We start from the raw sequence: 23,390 nt of genomic DNA on the forward strand, positions 1-23,390 counted from the left end.
GGGAGCATAGTCTATGGGCTGTCTGTGATATTCAATCATTGCTACTATTCTGGTGAAATATTTATTGAGTGATGACTGTGTGCCAGACATTCTCCCAGATGTGTTGTGTATACTAATTAATTTCCATGATCACTACAATATTGTCTACCTTTTACTGGCAGGAAAATTGGGTTAAAGGAATACTGAATGATTTATGCTAGATCACAATCCCAGGGACGGGGAAGCCTGGTGGGCTGCCATCTATGGGGTCACACAGAGTTGGACACGACTGAAGTGACAGCAGCAGCAACAGCAGATCACAATAGGTAGAGCAGGATTCAAACCCAGTGAAGGACAGAGGAACTTGGTGTACTGCAGTTCATGAGGTCACAAAGAGTCCAACACAGCTTAACAACTAAGCAACAGTCACCAGATCCCATAGCCAGCCCTCTCACCCCTGTGGCAAGATTCTCCATAATCCATTTAGGAAGACAATACCAAAAAGTCTGAACAAATAGTTTCCTGCCTTCCCGCAGGCAAATATATTCAATGACTTTGATACAACTTACTTAAGAGAACAAAGAGCAAAATTGATTCATCTGAGTCTTATGAAAATAAAGTCCCCAAGTGGCAGAAACAAAGAATTCTTGGGTTCCTTTTGGGGCTTTTTCCTGTATATACCCTTAGCATATGTAGTCTTTTCCTCTTTGAAAATCTTTTTTCTCTTTATTCAAAGTAGGCTCTGAAGTTTAATATATTTTTTTTAAAGATAGGGAGGGAAAAAGTAATTTATTCTAATACGTCTATAGTTTTGTGTTTCTGCATATAGATTATTAATCATCTAAAACTTGTATTTCTGGGTGTGGTCTATATTAGGAATCAAATTTATTTTTCCTAAATGATGGACAGTTGTCCTAATAATAGTTGTTGAATGGTTTATCCTTTACCTACCTATTAAAATTACTAAATTACTACCTTTAGTTTACCCAAATTCTGAATATATGTAGGACTCTTTGTGGATTGTTTATTCTACTCTGTTAATCTGTTTGTCTATTTTTATACTTTTACCACACAACATAAGTTACTCAAGGAAATTTGATGTCTTCCTTTTCAAGCTTTTGTTAGCTAGTTTTATTCAACCACCATAGATATTTTAGGGTAAGCCTATCAAGCTCCATTTTTTTTAAGCTGATATGTTTTCTGGAATTGCATTGTATTTTAAAATAAATTATAATAATTAATTAATCAGTTTTTAACTAACTTAGAAATTATATTTTAAAGAATTGCTTATTCAGGATTATGATAGGTTGGGCAATTTATTCAGATATTGCTCTTATGTTCTTAAATTCTCTTTAATAGTTGTATACTTTTTTGTTAGGATTTTAAAGGTACATCATAATATTTATCACAAAATTGGCATGGTTATTTTGGAAAGGATATCAGTCAATTATACAGTTATTACAAACTCGTTGCAGTAAAAGAAGGCTTATTGCATTTTCTCACCACTTTGGACTTAGCATAATGTTTTGATGTAGAACTGAGTGATTTTATTTCCCTAAAATGTAGTTTGATTATTTTGCCTTACACAAAAAGGCAAACAAATTATTTCAGGGATTCAGAAAGAAGGAAACATCTAATTTAAAACCACTCTTACTTTTCCTGTTGGAGTTTTAAGAAACCCAAAGTTCTAAAGCAAATTACTGAAATCCGAGTTTCCTGTTTTTTTTTTTTAAACTAATTTACTAATCTGATGTCCTTCTTTGCTGTTATTTAAAACTTTAGATGGAAAAAGTGTGGTAAAAATAATGAAAGCAGTGATAATTTTAGATTATGTTTTATTCAAACCATAGTATCTGTACGCTGCTGCTGCTGCTAAGTCACTTCAGTCGTGTCCAACTCTGTGCGATCCCATAGACGGCAGCCCATCAGGCTCCCCCCGTCCCTGGGATTCTCCAGGCAAGAACACTGGAGTGGGTTGCCATTGCCTTCTCCAATGCATGAAAGTGAAAAGTGCAAGTGAAGTCGCTCAGTTGTGTCTGACTCTTCTCGACCCCATGGACTGCAGCCTACCAGGCTCCTCCGTCATGGGACTTTCCAGGCAAGAGTACTGGAGTGGGGTGCCATCGCCTTCTCCGTAGTATCTGTATACTTTACCCCAAATTCTAGTATACTGTTATTCCATTGAGGATTACTAATTTCAATTGAATATTCAATTTTATTTTACTTGAAAAATACTAGCTGAAAACATAAAAGTATCCTTGAATAATATTTAAGATTTATACCAAAAAGGACTTGATTTTACTCCCCGATAGATCTTTTATCTACAGATCAGTTCAGTTCAGTTGCTCAGTTGTGTCCAGCTCTTTGCGACCCCATGGACTACAGCATGTCAGGCTTCCCTGTCCATCAACAACTCCCGGAGCTTGCTCAAACTCTTGTCCATTGAGTCAGTGATGCCATCCAACTAACTCGTCCTCTGTTGTCCCTTTCTCCTCCTGCCGTCAATCTTTCACAGCTTCAGGGTCTTTTCCAATGAATCAGTTCTTCACATCAGGTGGCCAAAGTATTGGAGTTTCAGCTTCAGCATCAGTCCTTCCAATGAATATTTAGGACTGATTTCCTTTAGGACTGACTAGTTTGATCTGCTTGCAGTCCAAGGGACTCTCAAAAGTCTTCTCCAACACTGCAGTTCAAAAGCATCAATTCTTCAGTGCTCAGCTTTCTTTATGATCCAGTTCTCACATCTATTTACATGGCTACTGGAAAGACCATAGCTTTGACAAGATGGACCTTTTTTGGCAAAGTAATCTCTGCTTTTTAATATGCTGTCTAGGTTGGTTATATCTTTTCTTCCAAGGAGCAAGCATCTTTTAATTGCATGGCTGAAGTCATCATCCACAGTGATTTTGGAGCCCAAGAAAATAAAGTCTGTCACTGTTTCCATTGTTTCCCTGTCTGTTTTCCATGAAGTGATAGGACTGTATGCCATAATCTTCATTTTTTGAATGTTGAGTTTTAAGCCAACTCTTTTACTCTCCTCTTTCACTTTCATCAAGACACTCTTTAGTTCCTCCTCTCTTATCTATAGATAGTTCTGTGTTTATATCATTCCTTGCCTTGTTGGGACATTTATTAAACATTAATATTTAATCAGAGATAAATTTTGTATATCTTTTCTTTTAAGCTGCTTATTTAAATAATATATCATGTATAAGAATATATTTAATATTTTCACATAATTGTTCTTCTTTGACCTTCACACCAATATTGTATATTTGAAAGGCAATGGTTTATTCTCACCATTTAATGGGTAACAAGATTGATACAAATAAAATTGCTTGCTCACTATCACATAGCTTACTAAAAGATTACCAATCCAATGGTCTTTCTTGTAAAATCAACTCCTTCCCAATATTCCTTTTTAAAAAAGCCATGAAACTGCCTCTCAAGATTCCTGTCTTTGTTTGTTTTTAGTTTGTATGTTATTTCTCGTTACATTTTCTACAAGTGCCAGTTTTGGAGCAGAGCTGTGAGGACACCGTAAGAAGGGAATCTTGAAGGGTGATAGAAAAGCCACATAGCAATTATAGTGTGGATCTCACAATAATACAGAAGGAATAAATTACAAAGCTGCAATCAAGTTAGATCTAAACTCAGGTGATGTGAATATAGCAATATTGTACCTTCTCTATGTAATTGCAATTACTTTCAAGTTTATTTTATCATCAAACAAGCAATTTTTCAATCAGTGCAGCTTCTGCAGATCAGCACTCTGGTATATTAATTATTGAATTCATTTATCAGGCACTACTTAATGCTTAACCCCATCCTTCCAAAAAAAAAACAAAAGGATCAAGAAGTTTGAGGAAGGATTACATGGAAAGCAAACATTTGGAGGACAAACATAATATCACATAATATCACAGTGGTTCTCATTCTCAAAAAAAAAAGTTTAAATTTGAGAAGAGTAGAATAAATCTTTTAGTGTCATACATGATATTATTATATAGAGAAAGTATTTGTCAAAATGCACATAAAGTATATTTTCAGTTCAGTTCAGTCGCTCAGTCATGTCTGACTCTTTGCGACCCCATGAATTGCAGCACACCAGGCCTCCCTGTCCATCACCATCTCCCGGAGTTCACTCAAACTCACATCCATCGAGTCAGTGATGCTATCCAGCTATCTCATCCTCTGTCGTCCCCTTCTCCTCCTGCCCCCAATCCCTCCCAGCATCAGAGTCTTTTCCAATGAGTCAACTCTTCGCATGAGGTGGCCAAAGTACTGGAGTTTCAGCTTTAGCATCATTCCTTCCAAAGAAATCCCAGGGCTGATCTCCTTCAGAATGGACTGGTTGGATCTCCTTGCAGTCCAAGGGACTCTCAAGAGTCTTCTCCAACACCACAGTTCAAAGGCATCAATTCTTCGGCGCTTAGCTTTCTTCACAGTCCAACTCTCACATCCATACATGACCACAGGAAAAACCATAGCCTTGACTAGATGGATCTTAGTTGGCAAAGTAATGTCTCTGCTTTTGAATATGCTATCTAGGTTGGTCATAACTTTCCTTCCAAGGAGTAAGCGTCTTTTAATTTCATGGCTGCAGTCACCATCTGCAGTGGTTTTCAAGCCCCAAAAAATAAAGTCTGACACTGTTTCCACTGTTTCCCCATCTATTTCCCATGAAGTGATGGGACCAGATGCCATGATCTTAGTTTTCTGAATATATTTTCAAGTATATTTTATGCTTGGTTAATTTTTTTTCTTGCAGATAACTCACATAAACATACATAGGAACTATTTGTTTTGACAAAGAAGACATTTAAGCAGAAACAGTGTGCCTCACATTTCATGTCCTTACACAAATGATAAAGTCAGTCCCCTGGACTCACTCCGAACTTGTCAAAGCACTTTTCTCTTCAACTTATGAAACTTTCTCAACTTACGGTCCCAAAGAGCTACTCCCATTTATTCTAGATTCTGTAGTAGGAAAAATCTATTTATTTTTTCTAAGATAACATATTTATTTTTTTCTTCATTAAAAACATTATCATTTGATCAGATTTTGTCATCCTTAATTACCCAACACTAGTCATAGTGGGTTAAATTCAAAATCTGCTAGGTAGTTTCTTTGCCAAAATAAATTTACAATCTAACTTTGGATAGGAATGGAGTGAAAATAAGTAAATAGCTAATTAGCTAAATGAATGACTCTCTAATTGACAAAAGAATAAATTAGAAAACCAAGTATTATAGTAAATACCAAACTGTGTGATACAGTGAGCTCTGTCATGCCTTGCAAAAAAAAGAGTCAGGCTGTCCTGGAATTAACAGAAGATACATTCGTGTGGTAAACATTTAGCTAGATTTAAAAGGATGTATAGTGTTTGAATTGGCCAGAGTATGCAGAAAGGGCAACTTCACGTGATAGAGAATAGTGATTTTTCAAATTGTTTTTTTCCTGTTTGCAGAAATTTTTTTCAAATAAGCTGTTACTTTAAAACTTAATATATAATAATACAAAGCAGAGCTGCTCTGATTGAAGTGAGGAGAGAAATGGGCTCCAGAGTCCTGTGAAATTTGTCCTCTTGGTTTCTCCTGGAGTTCTGATTTAGGCATGTTCAAATTTATACACTTATATTTCATCTTTTCTGTATCTTTTATGGCACCTTTGAGTATTACTGCCTATGTCCATAATGGAAATGTTTACAGTAATCCAAACTTGAACCAGGGTCCAAGCAGTAAAAGGGAGGAAACAAAAGGATAATTAGGAAGTGGTTGTAAAAGAAATAAATACAACATGTTGAAAGGGGTTGCTGGGAAGAGGAAGAAAGGAATCTGCAACATTGCTGAAGTAATGAGTGTATATATCAGGAAGAAAATCAGTGGTGCTAGGCAGAGAACTAGAACGTCAGGAGAAGAAACTATATTTGTTTCTTTTAGTATATTATATGTTTTATTCATTTTTTCCCTTTCACTTTATCACTGTGCTGAGATAGGCTTTAAAGCAGAGACTTAAAGACCAGATTTATTCTAGTAGGATCTTTAAGTCTTTGTCTTTTCTGAAAATCTGGAATCTGAATTCTGAATTTAGAAATTCTGAAAATCAGAGGCATGTGATTACAGACAGCCCTAGTCCTGCATTACTTACAGCATAGTGTGAAAGCGTTAGTTGCTCAGTCGTGTCTGACTCTTTGCACCCCATGAACCCCGCCAGACTCCTCTATCCATGGAATTCTCCAGGCAACAGTACTGGAGTGGGGACCTTCTCCAGGGGATCTTCCAGACCTAGGGATCGAACCTGGGTCCCCTGCATAGCTGGCAGATTCTTTACCATCTGTGCCACCAGGGAAGCCATTTACACCGTACCAGGGACTGAAGATAGAGTGAAACTGTGACATACTCTTAGACTTCAGAAAACTCCCAAATTTGTGATAGAGACATATATTTAGATGAAAAAACTAATGTAAAATTAAAACTGAGTCAAATCATGGGGAAGAATGGGGCCTGGTACCAGGGGAATATATACCAGGCCTAATCTTTTCAGAGAAGGTATCCATGAGGCAGTGATATTTAAACTGATAGTGGGAAAGCATGTGCAAAGGCAATAAAGAGAGAAAGGAAGCCAGTGGGACTAGAGCATAGAGGACAGGAGGTAAGAGAGAAAGCTGGAGAGGAATGCATGATCATTCCAAGAGCACTGGCTGTCATCGATGGGGAAAAGGAGGGTCATGTGATCATATATGCGTCTTGGAAAGTTGACTCAGGTTGCATCATAGGGAACCATTTGGAGAGTGGTCAGATGAGACATAGTCAGAAAGGTGATTAGTACAGAAATACAGAGAGAGTTCTTTGTATCTTGGACCAGAGTGGCCATCCTGAAGATAGAAAGAAGAGAATAAAGATTCAGGTGATAGTTGGGAGATGAAAGAGATTGAAATTGGTGATGAGGGTTAAAGGAGAGCAATGATAGATTAATGATATATTAAGGATAATAACTCTTGACATGGCATCATTATTTCAAGAATCACTTTTCCAATTTAATATTTGGTTTTAAGTTTTATTTATGGAGTTTTGATATGGTGATGTTTTGCAGTTGATATAATACTACCTATAATTTTTATTTATGTTTTTGCTTATGGTTTTGTTTTTGCTTAAGGATTTATCCATGTGCTTAGAAAATGTAAATGCTTACCTACATTTTTCTGATTCTTTTACAGTATTTTTTCTTGTTTTAAGGGATGACACTAGTAGGATTTAGATCTTTAATACATCTGAAATACAGACATATGTACACACATATATGTATATAATGTATTCAGTATAAGATGTGAGGTAGGTGAGTATCTAAATTTATTTTTCCTTGTAAATAGCTAATTGTTCTATAACTCATATATTAAATTGTGATTGCAAGTCATTTACCTTTTTATGAAGTATTTTTACAATGAATGTGCCATTGAGATTAGCCATACAAAATACTAAAAAATTAGACATAATATTCATTAAATAAGTGATCTATTTTCTTAAATAACCCTATAAAAATTATGTAGAAAATATTTTAAATGCCCTTCAGTATTGGGAGGAATATCATTGAATAGTCATGAAAACAAACCTCAAAGCTAGTGGGATTTGGAGTGTATAATTTTGCTTATTTATAAAATATATCTTTTTAAGTCATTGCTTGTACTAAGCATAGTTGTATTGCTCAGCTTTCATCTGTTCTCTTCTTGGAATTCTACCTTTGCTTCTTAGGACTAAAAAGTCATTTATCTGCTCAGATAAGATGACTTTTAAAAATAACTCCTTTTAACCTAGCTTGAAAGATAACTCTGCAACTTGAAACCCAAATTATCCTTTCTCTTTTACTAAAGCTAATGAATGTACTCTGACACTAACTGGATCTCATGAAATAATTTTATCAATCCCTAAAGCAAATTACGTTTTTCTGTTGTGTCAACTTGACATATGTGATACAAAAATGCTGTATACCCAATCTCCAGTAAGGAAATATCAGTGTAATTAAAAAGGTCAAAATGACTCAAATCATTGTCTTTTCATTTCCAGAAAATTTGACTTTTAAAAGATGATGCTTTACTTATTTTTAGTTTAGCACCATCTTGGAAACACCTACCTGTTAATTAGAGCTGTGATTCCTTTCCATTCCCACAGCAGTGCTGAGCCCATGCAGAAGTCTACAGCACTATAATTAGGAATTTTCTTCTAAGAAAAACATTATAATAGACATCCTGCCATGCTTATTTTTTTTAATTGGATGTTTAGCTCTAGGGATCTTCATAATTTTTCATAAAACTTTAATGTTAGTAAAATCAGCTGGAAGGAAGCACTACTTATCTCCTTGATTACACCATAAGGAATAGGATCTTAATTTGAGCCTTTCTTTTCTTTCTTTTTTTTTTTTTAAGCTAATGAGAGCAAAGAGTTTTAAATGAATCAAGACAATGCATCACCAAGTACTGCTTGTGACCTGTGTGAAAGAAAACTTACACATGACAGAGTTAAGCAGGGCCGGAAGACCTTATTCAAACTGTTGCAATAGAGGAGAGAGACTAAATTCAACTACCTCTGAAACACAAGGCAGGAGAGTTTGTAAGTGCTGGGATGAGGTCATGAAAAAGTTCTGGAGGACTTTAGCATGGACATTGGTCAGTGGTATCAGACCATCTGTGTTTGCTAATTGGTGCTTATGGAAGTAAGCCTCCTACCCTCCCCTTAAGACAGGGACATAGGATTTGTCTTTCTGGATGATTACATTTCAAAGGGCTGCTGCTAAGTCGCTTCAGTCATGTCTGACTCTGTGTGACCCCATAGACGGCAGCCCACCAGGCTGCCCTGTCCCTGGGATTCTTCAGGCAAGAACACTGCAGTGGGTTGCCATTTCCTTTTCCAATGCATGAAAGTGAAAAGTGAAAGTGAAGTCGCTCAGTCGTGTCCAACTCTTCGCGACCCCATGGACTGTAGCCCACCAGGCTCCTCCATCCATGGGAATTTCCAGGCAAGAGTACTAAAGTGGGGTGCCATCGCCTTCAAAGGACTACTTGATTTCAAAGGGATACCAGCTACTTGATAAAGAGTCCTGGCTTATAAAACTGGCAAGAGGCTGAAAGATTGATGACTCAAAGGAGCAGAGGCAGCATTTACAATCACGAGTTTTCTAAAGTGAATGTTCCAAGAGAAGAGAGGTAAGGGACCTTTAAATCAGGCAGAAACCTGTCCAGAGTTTAGTCCAGCTAAAGGGAGTATCAAGACCGTTTTGATCACCCATTGATGATCTACTAGATTGATGATCTGGATGATCATGGAAATGATGATGATGATCTGGAAACTGATCTAAAAGTACAAATCTTTTCTTATAGGCAAAGTAAATACAATTTTAAAATCTTTACACTTTATGTATACTAAAGGCTACTCATGAGTAACCTATCAAATTAGATGTTAGCATATAGCAGGAAAATCTTTGAGTCTGCTTTAAAGTGTCATAAATTTCACTGTCTAGAGTTTATGTAATAATAAAGATACCCATTGATGCCAGACACTATTTTAAGCATGTTTTATATAATGTACACAACAGTCCAGGAGTTCTTCTTCTCCCAGAAGTTGTACTTTGTCCAGGGTCAGATGGGGAATGGAGGAGCAGATCTCAAAGCCAGGGCCATGACTCCAGAGCCAGGATCTTGGCTCAAAATAGACATGCATGAGCACAAGCTGAAAGAATGAAAGAGGAATGAGCAGGAGAGGTTCGTTTTTCTTTCCTTTAAGTAACTGAAATGTACCCCCAATCCAGTTCTCACTCCATCCACTTTAACCTTGCTGCTGCTGCTGCTAAGTCGCTTCAGTCGTGTCTGACTCTGTGAGACCCCATAGATGGCAGCCCACCAGGCTCCCCCGTCCCTGGGATTCTCCAGGCAAGAATTCTGGAGTGGGTTGCCATTTCCTCCTCCAATGCATGAAACTGAAAAGTGAAAGTGAAGTCGCTCAGTCATGTCTGACTCCTAGCAACCCCATGGACTGCAGCCCACCAGGCTCCTCCGTCCATGGGATTTTCTAGGCAAGAGTACTGGAGTGGGGTGCCATTGCCTTCTCCGACTTTAACCTTAGTTGTGTCCTATTTCTTGAAAGGAAGACTGCTGTGTCTCCATGCAGGTGTCAAAGACCTTCTTCCAGCTTTGCTTTCATTCCCATTTTTCGTGGTCTCTCAGCAGCACTTCATTTACTTGTGCAGAAATGATTAATGTGACAGAGGCCAGCCTGACTTAGACTCAGTTTGGACTCTTACGATTATTTCACATTCCAGTGGCACAGAGCAGGAAAGATGATGGGTGTCCTCCACCTTTCACCCTGGTTGGGTGACTACATCAATTATGAAAATAGTCAAAAGATGTATGACCACCATCAGTTATGGTCTAACAGTATTGGAGTGCAAGTGACTACTTAAGTGAGATATAAAAGCTTTAAGGTATTTGCCAAATCTTGTACAACACAGATGTGTGAAGACTTCTGTTACATTGCATTTTTATACTTAAAGAAACATTCAAAAGCCTGAGAAATAATTCAGAATGCTGAAAATTTTCCGTTAGAGAATCAGAGTTCTGAGAGTAAATGTTTTGATTCCTGTTTTGGTTACCAACTAGTTTGGGAGTGAATATGTGAATTTATTAAAAATTAATTATAAATATTTTATTAAGTACTCTACCCAGGAGACCCATAGGAGCAGGTTATCTAGAAAGGCATATAAAGTCAAGTAAGGTGGCTCAGATGGTAAAGCGTCTGCCTACAATGCCGGAGACCTGGGTTCAATCCCTGGGTTGGGAAGATCCTCTGGAGAAGGAAATGGCAACCCACTCCAATACTCTTGCCTGGAAAATCCCATGGGCAGAGGAGCCTGGTAGGCTACAGTCTATGGGGTCGCAAAGAGTCAGACACGACTGAGCGACTTTACTTTCAGTTTTCAAAATAACAGGTACCAAATGGCATAATTAATAACTTGTCAAAATTAGATAGCTGTTTATGAGTTTATATGTTTAGTGCTTGTCTCCCCCAGTAGGCAGTCAACTCCATGAGGGCAGGGACTAGGCTTCTTTGTTGCTCTACCATAGCAACTAACATGTTGTAGAAACACAATGGATATTTTTAAATGAATGAATGTGTCATTCATTCTGCAATTATAAGAGGCAGATAAAATTATGGAAGGGATTACATCAGGAATGGTTTGGTCAGGAAAGTTACTGAAATTGTCATACTTTCATACATCTGTTATCTTTCTCGTGTTTTCAAAAGTTTTATTAATTGGATTCCACTAGACGGAAGAGCCTGGTAGGCTGCAGTCCATGGGGTTGCTAAGAGTCAGACACAACTGAGCAACTTTACTTTCACTTTCCACTTTCATGCATTGGAGAAGGAAATGGCAACCCACTCCAGTGTTCTTGCCTGGAGAATCCCATGGACGGAGAAGCCTGGTAGGCTGAAGTCCATGGGGTCGCACAGAGTTGGACACGACTGAAGCGATTTAGCAGCAGCAGCAGCAGCAGGTTTCTCGAACATCTGCTATGCACATTGTACTATATTCTTCTACCCAATTTATCCAATAAGATTGTACTCTATAATGTACTGACAGCCTAAGTCAACTTTCTACATAATGAATATTAAATTTTCATTCTTTAATCTTGAGAAATAATATCTTATTTTCATTTCAGAGTATATTTAAACATAGACCTACTGACATTAAACATAGACCTACTAACATAAACCAGTTAACATTAAACTGTGTGATGCCTTCCTTTTATTTCTTGGAAGATTATCAACTTATAGCTTCTTACAAATGGTGCTCCAAATTACCCTGAAGTTATTTCCCTGCTGCTCAGATGGTAAAGCATCTTCCTACAATGCAGGAGACCCAAGTTCAATCCCTGAGTTGGGAAGATCCTCTAGAGAAGGAAATGGCAACCCACTCCAGTACTCTTGCCTGGAAAATCCCATGGACAGAGGAGCATGGTAGGCTACAGTCCATGGGGTCGCAAAGAGTTGGACATGACTGAGTGACTTCACTTTCACTTTCTTTATTTGAGGAATATTAATGATCACTAAAAATGGTCTTGTAGCCTAAGTTCATAATTATAGAAGTACATGTCAGTCTCTAAGTAAAAAATCATAAGTCTGCTCCATTCTTGTACCTTCTACCTTAGTGGATAATATGCTGTTCATTCAAATTAGCAAGCTTATAATCAGTCTTTTGGGCTTCCCTCGTGGTTCAGATGGTAAAAAATCTGCCTGCAATGCAAGAGACCTGGGTTTGATCCCTGGGTTGGGAAGATCTGCTAGAGAAGGAAATAGCAACCCACTCCAGTATTCTTGCCTGAAAAATCCCATGGACAGAGGAAATGCCTCCTACCCGGAGGGCTACAGTCCACAGTGTCACAGTCAGATACGACTGAGCAACTAACACTTTCATATTCAGTCTTTCATGAGGATAAATGATTGGTAGCTTGAATTTCGGGAGAATGGAAATAACAAATCAACAGCAACAGCAGAAGTCTTTAACTGTAGCTTTAGCATCTTCATAGTTAAAGAGGAAACAACTTGGGTTTTCAAAGCTTTCATAACTGGAATAAAATTCATGAGCTAGAAAATAGACTACTTTCTTTTTTTATTTGGAAAGCAAGGTATAATTTTATGCATGATCAGTTCCAGCATATAGTTAATACGTTTCCTTCAGAGGATAAGATTCATTAATTGTGTTCATGTCTTTCAAAATTGCATGCAATGACTATCTTTCCATTTGTTTTTCAGAGGTCTTGAAAGTTTAGTTGGAAAGTGATAACTTCCTTCTTTCCCATTGTCTCATATAAGTTATTGTGTGGTAATTAAATCACCAGTGAAGGGCATAGTTAAGTTATATTGGTATGAGATCAAGAAAGAATGTGTGTAGGTTTGCAAAGAGGCAGCTTAAAAATTTCTTCAAAATTCCTCTTTGCTCTTCACTATAATAAATTGTGAATAGATTAAAAGCTTTAAGGTAATATTGAATGCAAAAAATTTACTTGACTATTTACCAGATTTAAAAATATCTACAGGGGAAGTGAATTGTATCAGTTTCAACAATCATCTGCTATTATCTTAACTATAATATCAGGAAGCATTTGTATGATAACTGCCTGAATGTGTGTATGTCAGGCTAAATCTAGCAGATTGATATGCAATCAAGTTCAATTATCATTAGTTTTATTTCCTTCTCCAGGGGATCTTCCTGACGGAGGGATCAAACCTGGGTCTCCCACATTGTAGGCAGACGCTTTACTCTCTGAGTCACCAGGGAAGCCCATATTTAATCATAGTATTACTTTATTTCTAACAGGTTAATTTTAATTAAGGTATATGGATTTATTTAAACCAACAATTGATTATGTGCCATAATATTATAAACTGAAATCTTATGAACTTGGTGATTGTTTTTTTATTTTAAATGCCTTTGAAGTTTGCCTGTAATGGCATGTGTCCAGAATATACCCTGCTGGGAAATCTGTATCACTTGATGATTTTCTATGTTGTCTGAAAGTATTTTTAAACTGTTGCAAATATATACTGCTGAGAAAACTTCATCACAACTAGGAGTATCTGGAAGCTATTTTCTGTGTTGTCTGACAGGTTGTTTTTTCTTAAACTAAAATAGCTAACAAAATTAAATGTAACAGAAAAAAAAAGTACCAGTTTTAATGGTACAGATTGCGCGTATGAGATTGTTTAGGATTTCAACCAAAATTAAACTAGCTAATGAAACAGAGGCAAATCATACAGAGCATTAATCCAGAGCTAAAATTAAAACACATCCATTTACCAGATTGCTTTTGACAGGATTCCTTTGGTTGCAAGTGACAGAACCACCGCTAAACTACCTGAATGAGAGGTGAAACTCCTGTCCTAGGACGCTAGGAAGTCTGGGGGTAATCTTAGGCACAGCTCAGTATGTGTTCAGCACTCTCTGCAATGCTGTCTTTCTTGTATTGCTTCTCTGCCCTTGTCTGGGTGCAAGGTCTGCCTTTCTTTCTGAGGAATTATAATATGCAAAATCTGAGCCTGTAGCCAAAGGGAAAGATTTTTTTGCTCATACCCAGGAATGAAATTAATCTGCCTGCTATGTAAAGAGTCTGCCTGAAATGCAGGAGACCCGGGTTTGATCCCTGGGTCAGGAAGATCCCCTGGAGAAGGGAATCCCCTGGAGAAGGGAATGAATGCCAACACACTCCGGTATTCTTGCCTGGAGAAGTCCATGGACAGAGGAGCCTGGCAGGCTACAGTCCCCATGGTGTCGCAAAGAGTCAGACATGACTGAGCCGTTCACACCTTTCACTTACTACATAGTAATTGGCCAGATTGTGGTTTGTAATTGACCAGATTTCCTGTTTGGGAAAGGTGAGGCTCATGTGGAATAAAAGGAAAAGATTTTCTTACCGTCTTTATCATTTTCAAGGGTACAGTTTAGTGATGTCAGCTAATTCACATTGTTGTGCAACAACAGAACTTTTTCATCTTTCAAAACTGAAACTTGGTACCCACAGAACAATTCATTTCCCCCTCCCCCAGCCTCTGGAAACTACCATTCTAGTTTCTGTCTCTATGAGTTTGACTACTTTGTAGATCTCATAAAAGTAGAATCATGGTATTTGTCTTTTTGTAACTAGCTGATTTCACTTAGTGTAATGTCTTCAGGGTTCATCTGTGTTGTGGCCTGTGACAGAATTTCAAAAGGAGAAGACATTTTATGATTTTTTTTTGTTACTAAAAAGGATAGTCAAGAACACAAATGCCCTCAGACAACTTTAAATTCATAAAACAAACATAAAGAAACTTTATGGGACTGAAAATTACTGGAAAATGCACTGCTCACTTAACATTTTTCAAGTGTATTCAAAACACTGGGTTTACCAGGTGAACAAAAGCAAAGTCACAGTTTTGGATCCACAACCTTTGAACTACAAGTTTTAACACCTTCTTTTAAGTAGACTTTGGGATGACTTTTTTTAATGATATGATTTTTACTTTTAGATAATTATGATAGCAACTAAAAAATAATGCAAGGAAATCCCATGGATTTGTTAAAGCACTTTCTCCCAGTGGCAAAATCTTGCAAAACTATAGTGACATATCCCAGCCAGGATATTGGCATTAATATATTTCACTGATCTTATGTAGATTTCCCAAGTTTTACTTATGTTTATGCATGCAGTTTCATGCAATTTTATTACTTGCGTGCATTGAATTTTTTAACTAGAATTTGTGGATTAGATGTGGCTATTGCCAAGGTGCTATTATTTTTAAAAATCTTTAGTGGCAAAATATGTAATGCTCTCAATTTTCTGTGACAAGCATAACAAGAGTATATCTTATCATTTTTAGTTCTTTGCAGTCAAATTCCAATACTTATTCAAACTGTATACCTTTAACATTTTTTCATTCTATTTATAATTATAGAATGACATATGGATGTTTATTTTCCCAAACTTACTTCTTCTTCTTAATGTTTAGAATTAGGTACTGTTTTCATTGTGTCATTATTACCAGAAAGGCAGGACATAGTTTAAGAACTTTACTGTTAATATGTGAAGATAATAATTGAAGAAAAGTAATAGTGTTAATTCAAAAATTCACTATTTTGCTCTGAACCTTTATATCTACTAGTCTTAAAAAATAAGAGAAAAATCACTAGATATTTACATCAAAGGCACTAAGACTCTCCCTTTAGTTGTGTACAACTGCATAACTAAATCATAGTAAAATGAATTAAAATATTTGCAAGGCAAATTTCCCAGCCCTTAGGTACCTAGTCACCATTATATTTTACACATCTTTAATGATTTATTATTTCCTTGTTCACCTTCATGAATTATTCTAATTTGAGTCTGTACTTCCTCGAACAAGAATACTTTCTTTCCCAAGTCCTCCTTAGTCTGATATGTAGGAAGAGATTTAAAGAAATTTTCTAAATTAGAGAATCCTTTTTATGAGAAATGAAGTGGACTAATGGGGACAAAAGAACTTATAATAAATTGAAATAGGTTCTTTATATAAATACATTTTCTCTTTCATAGAGAAAAAATAATTAAATTATTTTCTTAATAAAGAACACAAAGCTTTCTGATAATGGCATGGCCTTTTATTTCCACTTCACTTCAACAAAGACCTCTTAAAAGACAATTCAGTCTTTTAGTTTTTAGATGATGATCTGAAATTAAATGATGGCTGTACTGAGCATATTTGAGTTCTTTTCTAAGGAAATGAGGCCATTCTTCTTTACTCATTTATTCAATACTTACACTAATGATAATAATATAAAAAAAAGTAACAAATATAGTAATAATAATAGCTTACTCTTATTATAACTCTTATTAATAGCAGTTACTCTAAACAACGTACTTTTCTAAGTCCTGAATAATTTCTCTCTAAACCATCATAACTTTATTTATATTTCATTTTTTAGCTTTCTTAATTTCTATTTTTTCCCCTTTACTGAGCCTTCCACAGTGTTTATTCTTTATTTTTCTTATGACTTAATTTTCACATCTGAGTTTATTTTGTATAATATACAAAGATATAATATATATATAACAAAGACATATAATAAAGACAGCTTATCTTTATTTCTTAGTTCTGTGAACTGACATTTCATCTCTACCATCACATCCCTGAGATCTTATATTTCTAATTTGTTGTTTTCCAAGAGAGAGGAAAATTCTTCTTATGATTTTTAGAACTGTCCCTTAATATTTTCCTCAGTTTCATGAATTCTTTTCTTGGTGGTGTGAGGCTATTTTTTCATCTAGTCTTTTTCTCTTGCAGAGACTTTGAAACACAGAAACTTGCAGAAACACTGGAATCAGTCAGGACCCATTGATGTCAGTTGCTTTTGCTTTTATTGATGTCAGTGATTTTGTTAGTGTGAAATGATTTTTACTTTCAGTGTAAGGTTGTGGAGGTACCATGAAATCAACTGAAAATTCTATAAGGGAAAGGAAATTCTGAATTATTTCAAACAAGCTAATATAATTTTAAATGTGTATTTTATACTTTTTCTTAAAACAATTTTGCTGTATTCAAAATTTTGTGTGATAAGTAGCAAAAGTGACTGCTTATTCTAGTTCTGGTCATAATCTCATTACTCTCAGTAGACCCTTGGTTAAATCAACCTTCCTGAACCTTGGTTTCCCAAAAATCCCCACAATACTTTATCTCTCTTGTAGTAAAATGTTGAGGATTTTTATTAGCAGAAGGTTCCTCAATGGTATGCTTGATACATTGAAGCACTGAGTGTATATGGCCAAATTATAACTGTTCCCAAGCATTTCCAGAAATGAACAAAGACGAGGCAAGCCTAAAGAGTGCTGCTCTCATTCTCTGAAAACTCCTAGTTAAAAAGAGGAATCTCAGGAGGAGGCTGGCAGATCCTTGTCTTGATTGTCTTGATTGATACCAGACATAGTACTAAGCAACGTATATATATATTTTTCTTATTGAGCAACATTTTAATATACATTGAGGTGGTTGGCATTTTCTCTGTTATAGATTAGGAGACTGAGACTTAAATAGATTGGATAGGAAATGGCTTAGAAATGGTGGAGCCAGTTCTCAAGTCTAGATCTGGCTAATTTCACAGTCAGGCTCTTAAGCATTCTCCTGTCTATGCTGCAACACTTGATCCTCCCTACATATAAACAGAAAATTTGGATATACTCTATGTTTCTTAATGGAAAATATAACATGAATTCAAGATGATCTTATCAGTACCACACTACCTAGAGTATGTATGAGTGTGCTCTTTTTAAATATTGCCCCCCTCACTGACTTTGCTTATAATATTTCTGCAAAGGAATACACTAGAAAAATAAGCACTATATAGGGAACTTGTGTTGTAATGATATGAGTGATGCAAGTTCCTTAACTATTTTAATACTTTAATACTGATAATCTTTGTTCTATAACAAATATCACCTTCATCAAGTTGTGCAGTATTAATCACTTCAGTATCACTAAAGGAGCTAGATAAGTCTGCAATTGAACAGTTCACCTCTGAGCAATGTCTCCTATTTAATTTAGCATGTTCCTGTTTTGTTAGTAATGTAAAGCAGGCCTTAAGAAAGAATAGTTTCAGAGAGCCAATACTTTGTAGAGGTGGTAAAATTAATATTCTATATGCCATTAGAATTTTTTATCTTGTTGCATACCAAAAAAAAACCCATGAAAACCTACCTAAAGTAATATGTTGAGGCAATTTCAGATGAAGGATCATAATACAAAATTAGAGCTATAATAGCCCATTCATATGGATTTGATTTGATTTAACATCAAAGTTTCAAATAAAAATTGGTATATGTTTTTAGGAAAAAATATTGGATGTAACTAAACTCTCTTGAATCAAGTCCAAAATCCATCTCAGAATATCTGCTGTTACATTCTTCAAGGTCAGATCATGTTGATTTGAAAATCTAAGAGTATAGAATAAGAACCAAGTGAAATACTGGAGATAAAGAATCTGTCATGGTATTGGTCTTACATTTTTTAGGTCACCTTCGCTAGGAAAATTCTGATATTCATATTCTCTCTCTCCCCTCTCACATATCCACACACATTTAGGTACATACATATCAAAAAACCTACCTGGTTTTACATGCATGTATATGCATATTTTTAAAAGAAAGTTATTTATTAATCGGGGGCTAGCAAATACATCGTAAGTAATACTTGAGTGAATGTTCACAAATTAAATGCATATGTGTCACCATGACTTAGATAGCAAATTCAATACTGTTAACACTGCAGAGCTTCCTGCCCCCTTTCTGGATTTTTGATCACCTATTCTTATAGCTAACTGCATCAGTTAGCTGTACCTGTTTCTTAATTTCATATGAATAGAATCATATAAAATGTATTCATTTGTACATGGCTTCTTTTACTTGTTTGTGAGTTTGTCTGTGTTGTTGAGCAGTAGTATTTCATTTATTTTAATTGATGTATTATTTTCTATTAGATTTATTTATCAATTCTTGATGTACATTCAGGTTGCTTTCAGTTTGGGTGTATTATGAATAATACTGCTTTGAAAAAATATATATATATATTTAGGTAAATGTATGCGTGTATTTGTATTAGGCATATTTCTAAGAGTAGAATTACTGAGTAACAGGGAATGCATTTGATCATTTTAGTCAATACAGTTTTCCACAGTGGTTGAACCAAGTTACATTCTCACCAGCTGTGTATGAGAGTTCCAAATCTGCTATTAATACTTTGACAGCACATTATGTATCATTAGCCATTTTTGTAGGTTAAATATCACATTGTGACTTTAAATTGCATTACACTGGTGATGAATGAGCTAGAGAAATGTTTTGTATGTTTATCAGGCATTTACACATTCTCTTTTGTGAAGTGCCCATTAAAGATTTTTTCCCATTTTTCATATTTTATATCATTTTTGTTATGTAATACAGTATAAGTAATTCTTATTAAATATTTTAGTTTAAATGTTTTATTGCTTAGTTTCTTTTTAAATTTATTTTAACATCTTGATTTCCTTCTACTTTTCAGATGCAGCAACTGTTCCATGAAAATTATGAACACAATCGCAAGGGTTATATCCAAGACCTTCACAACAGCAAAATCCATGCAGCCATAACACTTCATCCAAACAAAAGGCCCGCCTACCAATACAGGCTTCATAATTACATGCTCAGCCGCAAAATTTCTGAACTGCGCTACCGCACCATCCAGCTCCACCGGGAGAGTGCGCTGATGAGCAAGCTTAGTAATAGCGAAGTGAGCAAAGAGGACCAGCAGCTGGGAGTAATGCCTTCTTTCAACCACTTCCAGCCTCGGGAGAGAGATGAAGTGATAGAATGGGAGTTCCTGACAGGGAAACTCCTTTACTCGGCATCTGAGAACCAGCCTCCTCGACAGAGCATCAATAGCATCCTGAGAACAGCGCTGGATGATACTGTCCTACAGGTGATGGAGATGATCAATGAGAATGCCAAGACGAGAGGACGGCTCATTGACTTCAAAGAAATTCAATATGGCTACCGCAGGGTTGATCCCATGCATGGGGTGGAGTACATTTTGGATTTACTTCTCTTATACAAAAGACACAAGGGGAGGAAACTGACTGTGCCAGTAAGACGCCATGCCTATCTTCAGCAGTTGTTCAGCAAGCCTTTCTTCAGAGAAACTGAAGAGCTAGATGTCAACAGTCTTGTAGAGAGTATTAACAGTGACACTCAATCATTCTCCTTTATATCGAATTCTTTAAAGATACTGTCTTCTTTTCAAGGTGCCAAAGAAGTGGGAGGGCACAGTGAAAAGAAAATACACATTCTTGTCCCTCTCATTGGAAGGTATGACACTTTCTTGAGATTCATGGAGAACTTTGAAAACACTTGTCTTATCCCAAAGCAGAATGTAAAACTGGTCATCATCCTTTTCAGTAAGGATTCTGGCCAAGATTCCAACAAGCATATTGAGCTTATACAAGAATATCAGAACAAGTACCCCAAAGCAGAAATCACCCTGATCCCCATGAAGGGGGAGTTTTCCAGAGGTCTTGGTCTTGAAATGGGATCTTCCCAGTTTGACAATGATACTTTGCTGCTATTTTGTGATGTTGACTTGATCTTCAGAGGAGATTTTCTCCAACGATGTAGAGACAATACAATTCAGGGACAACAGGTGTACTACCCCATCATCTTTAGCCAGTATGACCCAAAGGTAACCAATGGGGGGAGCCCTCCAACCGATGACGACTTTGTCTTCTCAAAGAAGACTGGATTCTGGAGAGATTATGGATATGGAATTACCTGTATTTATAAAAGTGATCTTCTGGGAGCAGGTGGATTTGATACCTCAATACAAGGCTGGGGACTGGAAGATGTAGATCTCTACAATAAAGTCATTCTATCTGGCTTGAGGCCCTTCAGAAGTCAAGAAGTAGGAGTGGTCCACATTTTCCATCCAGTTCATTGTGACCCTAACTTGGACCCTAAGCAGTATAAGATGTGCTTAGGATCCAAGGCAAGTACTTTTGCCTCAACCGTGCAACTGGCTGAACTATGGCTGGAAAAACATTTGGGTGTCAGGTACAATCGAACTCTCTCCTGACAATCCAGGCAACACATATTGCCTTTTTTAAAGGGGAGTTTACCTCATTGTTGGTTGTTGTTGTTTAATTTTATTGTTATTTTTATTATTATAATTATTATTGTTATAATTTTATTTTGTTGTCCAGGTCTTAAACTACTCTTGGTTGTCTTCCAAAGAGTGTTTGTTGACCTCAAACAAGAAGAGTCTGCAGTTCACTGATATTTCAGATTTCTACTGAAGTCAATAGGCATATTACTTTTATATATCTTTATTTGAGATTGAGTTAAATCGTGGCAATCAAATGACTTTTGAAGCTCATTCAACATGAGAGACAGCTTAGAAGAATGTTCTCTTGGGGCTTTAAGATGCAATATCGACTTTTCTTTCGTTTGTCAAATTCAATGTGATACAAATATTTACTGGTGAAAGGTACCACAAAAGTGCTTTATGCTTCCTATGGGGAAGGGACTCTGTAACATAAACTTGAGTTTTGTAATTTATACAAGGACTTAAATATATAGACAATAATTTTCTTCATCTTTAGGATTTTTAAAGTAAATGAACACTTATGATTGTAAGTTTATTTTTTAAAAAAAGTTTTAAAAATTTGAGGAGTTTTGGTCCACGAGCAACCGGTACTGGCTACCCTGGTCTTATGACAATTATCTTACTCCTCACAACAGTCTGCTATAAATGCGAATGAACTTTATTTTCTCAAGGAAATATGATTTAATTAAATATTCATGTACATTTTAGAAGCTTTATGAAACAATGTCCTTCATTTGCTGGCAAGAAGATAAAATATGACAGAACCTGGTTATTTATAATAAAACAGGTATGACAGTATTCTTTTTCAAAAACACTGAAAAATTTGTGTTGTTTCCTTTTGGTCAAATTTGATGTATTTCTTAATGGTCATAGTCACCAAAGCATGCTTGCTACAAAGGCTGGAAACATTAATAAGGGATTATGGGCATGATGTTTATATCAATATGCTTTGAGTTCTGGCTTTCATAAGTGATTAAAATGAGGAATTGTTTAGTCAATAATTTACAATCTGGAGGAAGTATTCCTCTTTGATCTCATTAGCTTTGTGATCAAACTGAACCAAGAATAGGTCAAAATCAGATTTTAATACAGGTTGGCAGATGGCACAAAGATACGAAAATAAATGCAGACATTATGAATATAAAATTAATTTTACAATTATATTGCTATTTATAAAACACATAGGAAAATGTTTCATTTCTATGCCATTCTTTCTCAAATCTGAATCAGTAGTGCCCAGTTTGTAGAAAAATATAATCTTATTCAATAAATGTAAGAGAAAATGAAAATCTGTATAAGAAGCTCTTGTGAAAGCATATTTTTTAAATTTCATCTTGTAAATAAGTAATATATTTGCATAGTTCCAAAATCAGACAAGATGTCAAATGTCTACCACTGTCAGTCTCAGGCTCTATTCACCCAAATCTGTCCTTAACTGCACATAACCACCATTTTAGGTGTATGTATGTTTGTGTGCATGTTTTTCTACAGTTTCACAAGCAGAAAAGACATATATTTATTTTCTTCTCCCTTGATACATAAAATGTAGCCTATTATACATGCTGTTTTGTACTTTGATTTTCTTTTTTCAAACTAGAACACTAAAATTTGCATCAAAATTGATTTGAAAGCAATTGTAAGTTATTACCATTATTTGGAACTGACTGTCCTGAGGTCATATAGCATTTGCCTTAGTAATGACTTTCTTATGTGGCAACCATCTCTTTTAGCAAAGACCTTTTGGGGGTTTCAAAAAAATAACATTGCTTAATATTGTGACAAATATGGCACTTTCCTTGACTAAAACATATAATCTTAATAATGTAAGATTCATTAGAGAGGAATTAATGGCACTTTTAGATGTTAAAAATCGTGATAAGGCTGACATTTCAGAGCTGATCTCTGCTCTCATGTTGTCTCTGTCCTTCACAACCCTCTTCTAATAGCTCTTTTCCTGCATTGTTCTCTTAGCTCTTTTGCAGATTTTATTTTCCTTGTGATAAGTATACTTATATTTAGTACAGATAGTCACCTGGGAAGATTTATTACTAAATAATAATTATTAATGATGTTATTAAAGGAGAAAAGAAATCAGGATCTCCTCTTTAATTAGGGCAACTGAAATAGCAGAGTTTTACTGAGGAATAAATGCAAAGGCCTCATTTAAAACCCCTCCAAGTGTTAGAAAGTCATGAGGCACCTGCCCGGGGATGAGGTGGCATTCT

General features: G+C 35.9%; 1 protein-coding gene across 1 annotated transcript in view; it reads left to right on the forward strand.

The window, feature by feature from the left end:
• Positions 1-22,723, forward strand: part of CHSY3 (chondroitin sulfate synthase 3) — a 290,877-nt gene extending 268,154 nt beyond the window's left edge. The window contains exon 3 of the mRNA XM_027547040.1: positions 19,573-22,723. Coding sequence (XP_027402841.1) covers positions 19,573-21,135 — 1,563 coding nt within the window. The 3' untranslated portion in view covers positions 21,136-22,723. The remainder of the gene's footprint in view (positions 1-19,572) is intronic.
• Positions 22,724-23,390: the final 667 nt, after the last annotated feature.

The sequence above is a fragment of the Bos indicus x Bos taurus genome, chromosome 7, assembly GCF_003369695.1.
Source record: "Bos indicus x Bos taurus breed Angus x Brahman F1 hybrid chromosome 7, Bos_hybrid_MaternalHap_v2.0, whole genome shotgun sequence".
Taxonomy (NCBI): domain Eukaryota; kingdom Metazoa; phylum Chordata; class Mammalia; order Artiodactyla; family Bovidae; genus Bos; species Bos indicus x Bos taurus.